Below are 16,951 nucleotides of genomic sequence, written 5' to 3'. Positions count from 1 at the left end.
AAAAATACTACCTACTTATACGAGTATCAAACGTTATGAGTGTTTTCTTTTCAAATGGGTACCTACTCAGACAACAGGAAGAATATTACATTTTTAACTTTCTTTCTGAGGTAACTTATTTAGGTAATAAGTAGTAAGTAGCACTGCTATGGTGTAATTGTGATAATGTATTGTACCTACCTAATTTGCAATTTGAACAAGGTACGTAATTATAGTAACGTTTGAAATTTGTAATAGAAGAGCTTTCCTAAGGGAAACCAGTTGAAGGTCGCTGCATACTTAGGTAAGTATGATTATTTATACTGCCCGGAAGGGGACGAAATATTTTTTATTGGATGGGAAGTGGGTCGATGGCGTCTGACCATCACAAACCTATCTATATTTTTTCCGCAGTCTTCACGAACGGGAAAAATCACATTAACCTTTTTATAGACATTTCAAAGTTATGTTTTTGCGATTGGCGACCGAAATATCCGTTAAGATTAAAGATGTGTCACACTAAAACGTATAATGGCTAGCTAAGTTTAATGTTTAGCTATTTGTCTACCTGCGCGTTATCTGATGGTGTACAGGCGCCATCTGCCTTCGATAGGCATCTCCGTCTATGCGAGCATCGGATTTCAACGATTATAGCCGTCTAAACAGGAACAAAAAATGACATAATTTAGTCCCCAACCGCGAGTCTGCGTCATATACTTCTAGACTTAACGGCAGTGTTGCTAATTAACTAGTGAATTTTGCATTTTTAGAAGTTTTTAATTTCTATAATTTTAATTTAGTTCTAGTACAATCAGTAGCAGAGGTATCTGCGCGGGCAAGGAATCAAATGATCAGAACACAACTTTATTGTTAGAGGATTCTGAGCGTGTAAGTACCTATTGATTATTTTGACCACCTCATCCGCTTACCTACTTAAATTTGCTGCTAACTGTACATACCTTTTGTTTCCTTTACAATTAAAGATTAGCAATTATCATAAATGAAGACAATATGAACGTAATTTATGGCAATTATTTAACATACCCTACTTTGCGCCGTCGGAACCGTAGAAAGGCGACATTCAATTTAACTAGCAGGGGTTGGCAAGTGATTCGGCGCCTCTTTAGCCAAAATCTTCTTAATGATGGCGTATCTTTACCAAGTCCCTCTATCGTTTCAAGTAAGGATTATACTTACTTAGTTACTTGTTTATATATATTAATTTATGGTGGGTTATTTGTTAATATGACAAAGTTAAATGACGGCCAAATTGGTAAAACAGGATTGCCGTATAACCTTAATAAACACTAATAATACACTAATATATATGGGGTGTTGGTGTGCAAGCTGTTTATAAATGTAGTCGATATAGTCACTTTTTCTTTCGTCTATACTATTTGATATTATATGGTATATGGCTATGGTATTTCAGGTTATAACGTAATTTAGTTTAATACTAATGTTCCTTTTTAACACCCGACGCAAAAAGAGGTGTTATAAGTTTAACCGCTATGTGTGTCTGTCTTTAGCCCTCTAGCTCTTAAACGGGTGAACAGATTTAGATGGGGATTGTATTGCGGTGGTTTTTAGACGTTTTTATCAAAATTCGTTAATCTATTTGTATTTTTCAAGTATTTTTTTTTAAATTTTATATTTATTGTCATGATTCGTTTTTGTTATTTGTCGTTTTGTACCTGTTTATTTTAATTGCGGTTTAACAATTAGACTATCATACAAATGATAATACAAAATATATGTATAATAATAAATAACTAGTTAATAAAACAAGTTAAATTGAAAATAAAATTTTAAATCTCTATTAGGTACATTACCAACTTCTTTAGCCAATAAAATATATAGGCCTATATAGAGGTATTATGATATAATTATCCTAACTAAGACCAATACAACACCCCAAACAACAACATCCTTCAAGTTATTAGGTAAACTAACTTATTTTAGGAAATTAACAGTTTTTTTATACTTCACCTTAAGATACAATTTCTACAAGTTCTATATTTCACACTTTAAAAATATAATAGTGGTACAAATATAGAAATAAGAAATTAAACTGCAGGTAGCTACTATAAAGCGATCTCTACCAGAGAACTTTAGGATTCCTAGCTACCTAAAATATTGTATGGCTTTAATAGAAAACGAGCTATCCTGCTATAATAACGACAACTAATTCGCGTAGGTATTAAGTGACGAGAGCGTATATTTAAGTATTTAAAATAGGTATTAATTAGTTTACTGCAAGGATAGTTAGGTACCTACCTAGGTCAGTCAGATTACCTAATTTATTTTGATAAATAGGTGGGTACTTTCATATCAAGTCAGTTGCTGAACAACGACTCAATAAGCGTCATACCTACGTAAGTAGTTTTTTATTTCTAAGAAGTATTAAGGATGTTACATTATTTAGAGTGTTAAGAATGTTATAGATGGAGTTATATATATCTCTGCTATGGGGCTAGGTCGTTTGTGTAATATTTCCCCATAATAATATTTATATTTGTTAATTTATATTTAGTTATAGCAATTAGCAACATTATAGCTAGTGCCGAGTGATCTCACTTTAGATTATTCAATTGTTACAGAATGCTGCGTGAAATAATTAATAATTAGTTTAAAAAAACTTCCTTCTTCTATAAATAATACAAAGCCATCAATTCAATACGATCTAAATGGGTTGTTAACAATTTCCCAATGAATAGGTACTTAATTATAAATAGGTAGGTACTAATTATTATTTATAAAATAATCTATCATTGTATACTTAACCATTGTTTACAAACATTTTTTTTTTCTTAAAACAGGTTATGTATATGTAAGCCATAATATAAATTGCAATTTACTTACAAAGAAAAATCCCTTATAAGTAATGTATTCGAATTAGGTAACCTTTTAGCAATTTAGCGAAAAATGTCAATAGACATAAATTTTGTAAATATAAATAGGTGGATTCTAATAAAAAACAAAGTAGTTACATAATAGGTATACGTATTTACCTATAATGTGTACCTATACGTGTTTTCTTACATGAACTGAAAACCCTTACATGAACTGAAAACCATTAGATAACAATTAGATACGAATAGGTAAGTAACTACTACAAAAATGTTTCCAATAAGATTATACATTATTTCCAGCAAAACTATGCGTCCTTAGTAGGATCATTAATTCCTTTTTATTTTAAGAATTAAGCTGTATTAAGCTATTAAACTTTTGAGTAAATATTATACACCGCATTAAGACAATCTGCCTGTTGATTCTTGACTTTTCCTCTTAAAAATAGGTTCATTCTGCACCAGATAAGCATATTCCGGAGCTAAGAAGATTATAAATTAGGTTCTAGGTAGGTGGTAATGAGACTAACCTGCGAGGCGGGCGGGTATGAGTAGCCAAACTGTGCGTACGCTGCCATCGGGACGATCATATGGGCGGATTCACAAAACACTGTCTCTCAAAGTCTTAATAACACGAACGTATTCCTAAATATATTGACAAATAATTAAGTAAACGTATCACAGGTTGTTTGCGCCGCGGCTGCGCGTTGCGTCGCCATCGCTTCGCTGTTCGTGTGCGAGCGGCCTTATGCTTGCGCGCGCGCTCGGATCTCGACACAGACTGGCGCGCGCCCGACCCGCTACGCCCCTCCGCCGAAGGACACCACCAATCAGACCCCTCCTCATGGGCGGAGTTTCACTTAACCCTCCAATAGCGAAGCGAGTTTTCTATCCCTTTCGAAACGCCGAACGGAAATTTGAAAGGCTATTGGTGGGTTTTATCCCCTCTACTTTGAAAGTGCCGCCTATTCGGAGGCGCCACCCACGTCCGGGTGGGGCGGGGGAAAAAAGCGTTAGTATAGGCTGGACGGGAACATGTTTATGGGTCTCGGGCAGACAGGCCGAGCCGGTGTAGTCCGAGCAAACAAATCTCTAGTGGCAAAAAACGGCCTGACCGAGGACAAGTTGTTTCATTATGCCGCGCCTCGTCAGATTTACGCGCTCGACCACCCCCGGGATAAATAAATCTATAATCGTTTACGAATGTAATTCTATTGGCAGTTTTACCTCTTGTACATACAATGCAATACAATATGTTCCAAAATAAGTTAAGGATTGCGCGCACGCAATAATACCTAATTCTGTACGTATACTGTAGATATAATACACTAAACTAAAACAACAAAAATAGTAGAGTCGTTCACGTTTATAAATATTCTATTTAGGTTATTGCTAGATGGGTTTCTACTTTTCTAACGTAATAAAATATGAAAACCTAGGAATTATTTAGGTGTGTATGTTCCAGAACTATTTATTTTATTTTTAAAATAATAGTATTCAAGATTACCAATATAGCACAGCTATTTAAAAACTTATTTAGGTTAGGTTAGCCCAAAGGCTTCTGTTGTGGTTACATTAGTTTCTTTTTAAATAACTTGTAGGTTCTATTTTACTTTTAATACTCAAAATAAAATAAAATATAACAAAAGTAGATAGAAAATGATACAAAAATTCAACCAACCTACACCTTAATAAAAAATCTTAGTTTTTTCTTGAATGATTAAATATGTAGATACCTACATAATTATTACAGCAGTGTTTCTAAACCTTTTATTCCTAAATTTTAACGATAGAGCACGAAGTACTGACCCTACCTTTCCAATCAATCAATAAGAGAGTAACTATCTACCTACCTATACTGGGATATAGGTACCTACGTATATAACGTACCTACCTACATCTCAAATACACCATTTCGTTGGATTAGTTCATGCAACCGCTAATTTCGAAATTTCAACCCCTAGCCAATACCCTCCACTCTACAATGAACTCTGAACTCTATGAAGTAGAGTCGATATTCGATAAACGGGGCGAGTGAATAGGTGCGGGCACGTTCAAAGTTATCGAACACATTCGCTAAGGAAAATTCGGTTTTTAGTATTCACGCTTTTGTCTAAACAAAATAATTTTATCTTTAAGGTTGGTGTAGAAATTTGGTGTAGGTATAACGTACTTACCTATGTAGGTACCTATATGTCGAAATCAACTTTCCACAAAAATACATTTGCCTACATCGTTATAAAAATGGATTATTTGAATCGTAATTTTTAGGGATCTCGTACCTCAAAAGAAAAAAAAAGAAACCCTTACAAACTCACGAGTGATCCTAATCACTCGTGAGTCTGTCTGTCCGACCATTCCCTTACCCTTTATCTCCGAAACTACTGCGTCTAAAATTTTGAAATAAATAGTTTTTTACCTATAGATAACAGGAAAATCTATTGGAAATGTGCAATCAAGCGTGAGTCGGACTTAATTACTTAGTTTTTGATCTGACTCCTACGGGTTTTTAAATAAAACGTTTCATTAAATTTCAACATAAAAAAATTGGGTAATGTACGGAAGCCTTGGAACGCGAATCACTAACTCCTAAATTTCAGTCACGAAGACGATACAGACAATCTCAGAATTAAAAAAAAAATAAAGTATTAAATAAATAATTTTCAAGATTCCCGGTTTTGATTTGACCCTTCCTCACGCCAACGCGCCTCACCCCTTACCTAGCAGGTGATATTGGCCTACGAACCTCATCTACATAAAAAAAAGGTGATGATTGTCTGTCAGTTCAATTGACGAACCCTTTTTATCTGTTTCTTTATCTTTGCTTTTATTAATGTTTGATTAGAGTTTTATAACCCAATTCAATGTCTTTATTAGGGTCTGATATTACAAGATAATTACTATTAAGGAAGAGAGCTCGGTTAATGAAATAAAAATAACCGCTTTATTGTTGTGGGTTTAATTCTATGTTTCGGAATAATGTGTTGGGTCATTCAAATAATGTACAAAAAAGTAACAGACAACGTGGTCGGTCACTGTAAAATCGAGGAATTGAGAATTAGGTAACCCTTGCAAAAAACTGCGGTCAAGTGCGAGTCGGACTCGCGTTCCAAGGGTTCCGTACATAAATCTGACTCACGCTTGACTGTTTTCCTGACATCTATAGGTAAATTTTGTGTATTAATTTCAAAATTTTAGAGACAGAGATAAAGGGGGGGGGGGGATAGTCGGACAGACAGACAGACGCACGAGTGATCCTATAAGGGTTCCGTGTCCTCCTTTTGAGTTACGGAACCCTAAAAATGAGGCGTTTTGGTAACCATTATCTTAGACTGAACAATAAATTACTAATTAATATTCGCAGTAGAGTCAGCGAATGAAACGAAATGCCAAAAATATCTGCCACCCTGGAATTAAATACTTTTCCAAATAAGGATACATACAACTCTATCAGTTGTCGTTAAAAATTAAAAAGTATCCGTCACTGTCTAATTGTTCTACATAAAGAGAGATTAGCGAATTTTGGAAACTTACGGCTCGATTCGGAAAATGAATTAGATTTCTACTACACTTCAACAAATTACGATACGGGTAATTTAAAGATATTTGTAAGATAGATATGTCAAATTTGACGTTTCCGCGATTCTGGAGGTCCTCTTGAACGATTTCGACAAGTTATGACTTAGAAATCCAAGTCAAATCTAGTCGATATCTAATGTAGATCTAGTTGATCTCTAAATCGTTTCAAGATCTTGTGATTATCTCGAAATCCGAATAGGCCTGTTAGTCTAACACGCTACTTTCGATGGTGACTGTACAGTCACCTGCAATAATGTCTTACTCTTTGAAGGCCGCAAAAATATCTGACATGATCTTATTTGTAGAGCCATATGAGCTTGTCACATATTATTGCGGCCTTCGAAGAGTAGCATATTATTGCAGGTGACTGTACCTACCTATAGTTCGTTATTTTTAGCATTAGAAATAGACTACGCGATCTTGACGAGTCTTTTAATTGAAAAACGCTTTTTAAAAATCAGTAACTATTACTTATTAAAGCAAAAGTAAATAAATAATCGTATATGATTCATAGTTTTTACATATTTCTCGAGACTTATTTTTCAAAAGCTTTTTTCAATAAAAAGACAAGTCAAGATTGTTTACCTTTTTTCTAATGCTAAAAAAATTAACTAAAGGTATTAGCTCGGCGTCGGTATCGAGTTTGAGTGCTAGATGGCTCGGAATCGTGCATTCTGCACCAAGCCTACCTTTCAGGCCCACTCAGTGGTCTCTTATCAGCCGGAGAGCCGGATAAGCCCCAGCCGCAAACCGTTTAGTGGTGTGCGGGCTTAGACAATCATAATTATATTGCACATGTTACACGAGGTCCACAGGCCTATTCGGATTTCGAGATAATCACAAGATCTAGAGACGATTTAGAGATCAACTAGATCTACATTAGATATCGACTAGATGTGACTTGGATATCTAAGTCATAACTTGTCGAAATCGTTCAAGAGGACCTGCAGAGTCGCGGAAACGTCAAATTTGACATATCTATCTTACAAATGGACCCGAGTAGGTATGTCCTTAAACCACGTCCAAGACCACCGGTGGACGGGCAGCAGCGTCCCTCAAATTCGGTGTACTCGACTGCGACCGCCAACCCGCCTGCCAAACGTGGCGATTATGGCATTCACCCCCCCCCCCCCCCCCCCCAAGGGGGAGGCCTATGTTCAGCAGTGGACGTCTTATGGCTGAGACGATGATGATGATTATGATCTTACAAATATCTTTAAATTATCCATATCGTAACTTGTTGAAGTCTAGTAGAAATCTAATTCATTTTTCGAATCGGCTAGCAGTCGAGTGCGTTCGCAGTGTTCGAACTTACGAAAAATTTCTTGGTCCGACTCTACGTCCGCTGAAGGGCAGTAAGTCCCTTGCAAAACAATTTTGAGAAGTGCTTATGTACTTGCCCGACTTTTTTCTAAGCTTACGGTGGCTTGTGGATGTACATCGTGACATAAAATTACATGTTTTTATGTACAACAAACTGATGACACTAATGACAAGGTGGTGACATGGTGACATGCTTAACACGAGTACCTATTCACAAACATATTCAAAGTCGTTTCGTAAAACTCGTACATGTCTTTTCAGTGCATCGAACATCAAGACATTGCAATTCTAATTCGTATGCTGAATTTAAAAGTGACAGCGGAGACTAGTAAATAATATGAACTGTCACAGTTCCGATCTCGTGCTCCTTAAACTGTTCGGTATTTGTGTCCTTAATATTGTGCTCAAAACCTTTGCTCAAAACCGCAACGCCATTTAATGAGCTGTCATTGAGAGTTGAAACATATGTATTGTATAAGATAAGTCTACGTGCTAACTGCTGTTACTGTATGAAAATTACTCCCAGATGAAAACGCCGCTTTCTATGTACGGCGACTATACTGCCCTATGCCCCTATCAAGTATTACAACCGTGAGTTACAAATTTAAACTCGTGTTATAAATATTTCGCGAGAAAATGATGAACTGGGTGGCATGGTATGGCACTGGCCAGACGTGCAAGTTGCAAAACTAGCAAAAAAGTTGGACAAGTACTCGAAATTTTCATAGGAAATCAAGGAAACTTTCATTTTGGAAACGGAAAATGTTGATCCCCATACTAATATAAGAAGCTTCCAAAATTGTACAATTTTCTGACGGCACACCAGTATACTTGCTAGAGTATAAATCCAAATTATTCCTGTTACTGAGGCTCTACATTAAGTTGGCCCTGAATTATTTTCCACCAGACAAACAAGAAAACGGCATATAGATATATGTATCTACCTAATTTTTCGATTCAGAGATTGTACATTTTAAGTATACTGAATATTACAAATCACGGAAAAAAGTAGATGTAGTCACTGGTTCAATTTTTGAATGCTAGCTAGAGTCGATCCTTGAATTTTCTATTTATAAAAGTATAAGAAACGAAAGGAAAATAAATTAAAGGATTGTTATGTTTAGTTAATCGCCTACAAGCCTAAAAACTAAATACAAAAGTAACAAAGTACCCTTAATCATAAAAGAAACGTTACATTTATTAGAATTTAATAACCCATTATATTTTCTAAGACAGTCTATGTAGTTTTAGGCCATTAAAATGATTACAAGTAAGTGTCTGTATGCGAAAGATAGTAGCTAAACTTATTAATTATTTTTTTATAGGTAATCCACTTTATTACCTATACAATTTATTTTTTACTTACTTGGAAAACCAAGACAAATTATTTACCTATAACTAGGTGTATGAAAAGGAACTTAAATCTTTGTTTTAAGTTTTTTATACATAACAAGCAAGTGTAATTTAGTGCATTTCAGGTTAGGATGGTAGTAACACATGGGAGTCAAATTTTAAACTCCTGTAAGTAGTTTAATTGGGCTTCGTTTGACCTATACCGAAAGCGACACTGTGTACTTACATCACATGTTCCCAAACACAGAACCAACTGACATGGCTTTGCTAAATATGTCATTAATATCTACTTACTTAATACTTCTCCTTCACGTGCTTGAAACTAAAAATCTTGTCACTAATTGCGTACCTATCCATAGCTCCAGTACGAGTATCAACATCCGATAAATCGCCCCAAGTCATTTCTGGTTGAGATTCCGCAAATAGCAACCCGATTATGACCGTTTTAAAACTATTATAAAATACAAAAAGTCTTAGGGCTGGCGCCAAGACATCTATCATCATTAATAACAACCAATTTAAGACAATTCTGAATTTTTGGAATATATGGGTGAGCCGAGGCGTCTCACGCAGCAGGAAGCATAAAAACAGACACTAAATAAAACTAGTGGTTGACATGTTGAGTTTTTGCCTTACTAATTACGTGCAACGGAGTGCGTGTAGAAATATTAGTCTCAGTGTAAACAACGCCTTAAGCGACAACATTTTTCTACTAAAAAAGTATTTTCTACCAAACGAGTTGGTAGTGTTCGCGTGAACGGACGGCGAACGTTAGCCGTAAATGCTAACAGTTTAGATATTTATGAACATGTGTACGTAATTAATTTTTACGATGGATCAGATAACGGAGTCGGTGGAGCGATACGCTTGTCGCTTGTCTCAGTAAAGGTTAATTAACACTGGATTGGCTAAGGTTTTTAGGTTTTTCCGAGAATCTGAAACCGGCGAGGGGGTTAAGGTCGTGACTTCACCTCCGTCACAATAGACGCCGACTGCCGCCGAAGTGTAAACACAGTTTGAGGACAATTACAATTCGACACCGTTCTGTGCCTCGCTTGAATACCATATTCGTTCGAAATCGTATAATCTCATCTCAAAAACGTCAAGTTACAATTTCAACTTTAAATGTATCGTACATTGGGTTCAAAAATGCAGTAACCGTATTATTAACTTAACCTCTTGTATTTTAATATACCTAGTAAGTTCATCGGTAGTTTTTCGAATATTTTTCTTTTATAAATATCTTGCTTCTAGTCATAATTTTTTCGTTGACTATTGTTTTTAACTGTCGACGAAAACTGTCTCGTCGTGATCTACATGGGACTAAACAAACGCGCTCATAAAAACTTTCACAAAGCGTGCCAACAGTCACTCCAGGTCAAACTGTTCCACCGGGTTTCATTCACATATTTTAAGACATTGTATGAATAGGTTTAAGGTTAGCAGCGTGAAATAGATGTGCAAACTAATAAAGTATTTTAGAACTGGGTTCATTACATATTTCAATTGTTTTTGGTAATATCAGGTAGAGAACATCGGAGTGACCTAGGTGCTCATAGAAATCCGTCCGTCCTTATAGGTCTGTTTATACTTTTACACCGTATTTCTTTATAATAAAGTATAAATGCGTACCTACCTTTGGTGTATGGTGTACCTATTTTTAATTTTAAAAAATCGCCCTACGATTTTCCAACAAATACCTAAACAGTTAATTACAACGCCAGAACCACCAATCTCACTTTTGGATAATGTACCTTACTGATAACTTATTAACATTTTTCATTGTGATGAGCCATGTCAATAAGTCGCAAATATATTAAAAACAAGGTGCTAACATGATTACAAATTATTCTTAACAGTGCGAAACACCAAATGAACTCTCAATTGTACACAAATACATCTTCTGTGACATTGTGAAAAACATCAATGTCAAGTGCAGAATCAAAACATACTTACAATATGTCCGTTTTTTTAAGACGGATTCTGACAACGTGTCAACATGATAGATATTTTTTACTTTACAATCAAGTATTAATCCCACTCGGCTTCAAATTTTCGAGACCCATAAACAGGTAAATACTCAAAGAGTTGCTCCTATATAAGTCCTGTTTTGCTAATTTAGAGACAGAAGGGTAAAATTGGGTGTATCAAGTGTGTTTAACTTACAAAAAGATTAAACCTTTGGTAAGCGGCAAGGTGTTTTTTTTATATGTACATATATATACCTATAAGTTATAGTTTGCCTTATTTCCATTTAACGTTCTAAGTAGTTTGTATTTTTGTAAACTGATAGCTGAAACGGTTACCTACAATAAGTAGTTAAATAATTATGTTTATGGCTTAGGTACTAAAATTAATTACAAACAAGTATTTATCATAATTAAAATGTTCTTAAATTTACTTATTCTGTTGCAAAGTATTTTATTAATAACAATTGAAATCTACCAGAGATAAATCTTTAAAAACATGTCATAATAAAGTGTCCGTGACATGTCATCAGGGCCTGAGGCAGGTGGGGCCCCTAGGCCATGCCCTGACCACCAACCCACCGTTCCATTAATAAGTAACGTAAAACAGCCGTTAACCCGCATCGAGTCACATTCAACAATGATTGCCATATCTGACTTTTCTATGACGTAATACTTGTAATAGGTATTTACTTTCTCAAATAAAATAAATCACTAAGGTAAGCAAGATTAATAAAAAAATAAGCTAGTAAAATTTCTCACTGAAAATCTAAATGACAATCAAAAGTCACAATCTGGCTTTAATCTGGCTAGTGAAGTATGCAACAAATTCTGCCTATTGTTATATACAGTGGTAACCGTCAAAATCTATTATGGAACCAAAAGCGTCCGACCCGCCGGCCAATTCAGCCCGCGCCTATCCTACAGGCTGGATTCAATTAACTGTACAAGGCACGAGTGTAATAAATTGTCTAAACAATCAGAATTCGAGGCCTGGTAATATGTCGGCGTGCATACGCATTGCGGATGGGGCGGCTTAATCAACGGAGTGTCCCGGGTGGACATGTGTTCGGGCTGGGTCAGATACCTGAATATAGATCTAATATTTTGTGCACGGGTAACGTTATGTAAATACGAGAGAGGGGATTTAAATGGCCGAGCAATTTTAAGAACAATTTATTACTTTAATGTTTTCAACTAAAAATGTAAAGTACGTTTACACAATTTAAATTAAAACGCAAAATTTTTACTCACAGTTGTTTTACCAATATTATTGGAGGTCGGAACATAAATATTATTATTTAAATATATTTATTAACTTAATGCAATTTCCTTACTCCAGCTTTAACAACCATTAAGTTAAAAATTTATTCGACACATCTGACTAACGGCTCACCCGCTGAGAAAATAATGATTTTTTAATTGAACTATTTCCGTATTTACTAATGACAAATACATACGAGCCCCGAATGTGTATTGTTATCTATCGGTCATAAAACTCTCGGACAGACCTCATTAATATGTATCAGCTTAGCGCTCATTATCTAGGAACAAAACACTATTTTCTTCATTGTTTAAATCTTGTTGTCATTAATCAAACAAAATGTAACAAGCTCTAAGCGACGACCTACATATTAATTGATGTATAAAGAATGAATATGTTTTGAATAATGATAGCTGCAAGGCAGGGAGGAACTTACGTATATTAACAAAAATTAGAATCAACCCCAAAGAAGTTATTATAGCCTCCTACCTACTCGTATTTTTAAAGTCAAACTATATGTCGCATACATAGAGGTGTCCTATGTCCTTTGGGTAGGACAAATGTAGGCACAAGGATAGATATATGAAGTGCTATAATGTGTGGTCCTCGGCTTGGACTTGGACGGATTTTTTTTATCCTTTTTGTTGAATTAAATCTTCGTTTTAGCCATTTTTTTGAGAAACTAGTAACTAATGTTGCTAGTTCGGCATGTATCTACACGTAAAATAATTCAAAATGTATTATTTATTATTCTGGTATTATTCTGGATATACCCTTATATAACATTCTATAATACCTACTTAAATAAATGTATTAATAGTAGGTAGTAGGTACCTAAATACAGAATGGTTCACAAGGCCTGGCGCTGATTCTATTCAAATTATCCTAAAGATCTTGTTTTTCTCTTTCGTATAAAATTCCAAATAAACAGGGACACTTAATTTTTTCTCACGTGTCACTACGACCACAAGAAACTGATCGCATTGCAAAAACTTTAGTTCCTAAGTAGCGTGTTAATGACTCCGGGTCGGGATATCGGGCCACTTGAAACAAATATCAGTCTAGCGCGAATCGCAGCGAGGATATGTGGTTCTGTGTTTATTTCCAACTCGCCGTTTAGCCCTACCAAGCTAACTCTGCATCGCATTTGCAATGACAAAGTCAGGCAATATTTATCTAGTTAAATTGATATGAAAATATGACTTTTATACTCGTAGTTAGTTTTAGACGGATTGTACCCTGGTAAGCAGTGACTGCGACATTTTTAACAATGTGATATAGGTACCTACCCTACCCTACATGGTTCGAAATCGAGTCCGTTATGTATAAATGTAATGTGAAACGTACGTACGTGGTTAATTTAAACTAGCAATATCACCAAATAGTGATTACAACTAGTGACCTATAAAACAACGTTAGAAAATTTCGTTTAATACAATATATAAAAACCAAACATTTATCATATGAATTTTGATCTACCTCACCTTACTTAAATAACAAGTACCATATTATGAAAAAGGCAATCGGACAAAGTAAATTGGAAAAATGAAAAGCATAAGGTAACCCTGAAAAATAAAAATGGAAAACGGAAGCGAAAGTTTTGAAACTCTCTTGTTGCAGTTGTTGCCATGTTATTTATAAATAAGTAAACAAAAAATCTCGCTATACAAAACAAAGGTTACAAATTTTGATTTAACATATCTGAAGTGGTTTTATTAACAAGGAATGAGGGTTTCCGCGATCGAGATTTTCACTAGATGGCAGCACCGTGACGAGAGGCCTTATTCACAGCTGCTGTCGAAATCCACCAATAAAATAACATGGTTAAACATGATTAGTGGATTATGACAGCAGACCTCTCGCCTCGGTGCCGTCATCTAGTGAAAACCTCGATCGTGGAAACCCTCAATCGTTGTTATTGTTGGGGATCCCTAAAAGTGTGCCGGATACGAGCGGAAGTCTTATCCCTCCCGCTTCAGTTACACGTGTTACCATGTTTACATTCGACGTAAACCTTATCAACTTGAAACATTTTTTACAAAATTATGCATTCCGTACTTTAACAACACGCTATATTCTTGTAATTAACAGTTGTATAATTAAGTTGGTTTTTGTCGTTGAGAAGTGTCAAAGCTTTATCTATTGACATTTGACGGTTTTTACGAGTGTTAAACATGTAGGTATTTAAAATATGTTAAGTATAGTTAACGTATGTTATTATTATAGGTACAGATGTAGTCCATAATTATTATCCATTGTATTTTCATGGAAACGTAGGTACGAACACGTCTTGCTATTTCAGCCAGTCTCGGTACAAAACGACATAATGACAAATACGAACGTTTCCGAGAAAATACGATGGGAAAGAATTACGCACTTACTACATCGGTAATCGGTACCTACGTGACTGTGAATAGGTATAGGTATAATGTTTATTTTTTAAACCTCATCGGGATATGAATCTATGAAAAAGTTAATGTCTAAAAAACGATCTAAATTTACAACTTTGGGTGGTGTACCCATTTACGCGATTCCTTAACAGGATAAAGTATTTATGGTTTTATATCATTACCATTACTATTAGTAATCCGAGAAATTAATGGCACACTTTAGTACGTAAGTACTTCATTTAAACATGTACTTTGAAGATACTTATGTATTTTACATTATTACTTTTTTAACACTCTTCTAGCCGTTTTGATTAGCCTGTTTTCTTTATAATATGCGTATAAATATAAGATTCGAGCCCTATAACCCAGCAGAGGTAACAGGATGGAGAAAAGAAGATACATATTTTTACCTATTTTGTGTAAAATAGAACGTCTACATACAATATACATACAAGTTCAAGTGTAGGTAATGTTAGGTAATCCCCGATATATGCGATCGATCATCTAATAACGCACTAACACAGGAGCGAGCAGGTACACGGGTACAATCAGCGACACCTGCCCCGTCTCCCACAGGCTCCTGTCACATGCAAATGCATTTCAACTTCGTCTTGGAAAGCTCTTAGCTGTGCCTCAGACATGGATCTAAATAGATATCCCATGTGTCTATAATCCGAGAGGAGTGATCGCTTGCGTTATTTGCCCCCACGCCAGGTGTCTGATAGCATCGCACACCCTTCCGCTTCCTTAGCCCCGAATCCATAATTTTCGTATTCTAACTACAAGGTATGTCACGGAAAACGTATTATTTTATGCCTCTTTCGCGTGAAAATAGCTTACTATTTGATAAAGCCGAAAGCCTGTCTTCTATTCGTAGTTTCTAAGTAAAGTATCATAATAGCGCGATAAGTGCTGACGCATCAGATATAGCCGTTTATAACTATGGCGGGGAATAATGAATTTGGCAAACGATAAACATTTTAGAATAATACTTCAAGTCTCAGTATTTTTTTACAATTTTGTTTGTAGTAACAGAAATGCAATTCAATTACAATCAGTCAAAATTTTATAATGGGACTAAACACATTTTTAAACTAAACTTTAAGAAATAAAAAATAAATAAAAAATAAACTTTATGATCAAATAATGGATTCTGCATTTTCATTCGCATAGGTACTAAATATTAAATACCCTCTGTATCAACACATTAATTTCGTTTAAGTTTGATAACGCTATAAGATTCAAGAAAAGGTTTGCATCTAACTACTTATATAAACATTTGCACAACATGATCAATGGCACTGCAAATTATGCGCCTGCGTGGTCTTTTTAAATATATGTCTGTGAGCAATACCTCCCCGTACGTACCAATACATACCTACATATCGTGCCGGCGGCGATGGGACTTAAATCTTACATTTAGTGCATTTCAAATTTACATGCGGAAAAATGGTATTTAGTAGTAGACCGAGCTTTAGGAATAAACGCAATGTTACAATATGTACTCATATTTAATGAAAATGTTACTCTTTTCGGAGTTATGCAGGGCAGAAATAGATGACGTAAATAGAGGACCAGATCTTTTCGTTGGTGGTGGTTAGGTATGGCATAGACCTCAGGCATGAAACTGTTACAAATAAATATTATTTTAAAAAATACAAGCGGTAATACCTATTTAGTGACAGGTACTACATAGTACGTACTTATGTAAATGGTTAGATACAGAAACCTGGCACACATACTGTGGATTAAACCAATAAGTCTTCAAACCTTCAAGAAAATAGCGTATGTACTTCCATCTTTAATGCCAGTGACGCACTTGCAACCCCTCTTTTATTGAGAGACGGTAATTGCTTATGATCAGACGATTCTTACTCGTTTGCCTCCTATATATAAAAAAAAACTTAATATAAGGTAAATGTACGCTTCACCGAATGCTTAAGCCCTAAACTTACGTTTAATTTTTTTATTATTTCTGATATTTTCTTACGAATATGTTCAATACTAAAATAGAAAAATCGATAAATTTGTCCTCATTTAAACATACCTAAAAATTACTGTTATGATTGGACGTGTATTAAAAACATTTTTAAAGTCATTTCTTCCAATTTCCTTGTTTGTACCGTTTACCGAACTAAGAAAAGTGATTTGCACATTTTACCGAATAGGGAGCCCGCATTACCGAACTAGGAAATAATTGTATGAAAATATGGTGTTGAGTGGCGCTCAAACTTCAGTAGTTCACTA

At 35.2% G+C, this 16,951-nt stretch overlaps 1 protein-coding gene across 3 annotated transcripts in view; it reads right to left on the bottom strand.

Annotated features, from left to right (window-relative positions):
• LOC134678315 (homeobox protein araucan-like) overlaps positions 1–16,951 on the bottom strand; it is a 115,818-nt gene that overhangs the window by 59,215 nt on the left and 39,652 nt on the right. Inside the window, exon 1 of one of the 3 annotated variants that reach the window (XM_063536822.1) lies at positions 3,359–3,631. The exons of the other annotated variants lie outside the window; for them this stretch is intronic. Within the exon in view, the coding sequence (XP_063392892.1) occupies positions 3,359–3,418 (60 nt within the window). The 5' untranslated portion in view covers positions 3,419–3,631. Of the gene's footprint in view, positions 1–3,358; positions 3,632–16,951 lie in introns of those variants that run through there. 3 annotated transcript variants of the gene reach the window in all.

Source organism: Cydia fagiglandana, chromosome Z, assembly GCF_963556715.1.
Source record: "Cydia fagiglandana chromosome Z, ilCydFagi1.1, whole genome shotgun sequence".
Lineage (NCBI taxonomy): Eukaryota > Metazoa > Arthropoda > Insecta > Lepidoptera > Tortricidae > Cydia > Cydia fagiglandana.
This window is presented reverse-complemented; position numbering and strand designations above follow the sequence as displayed.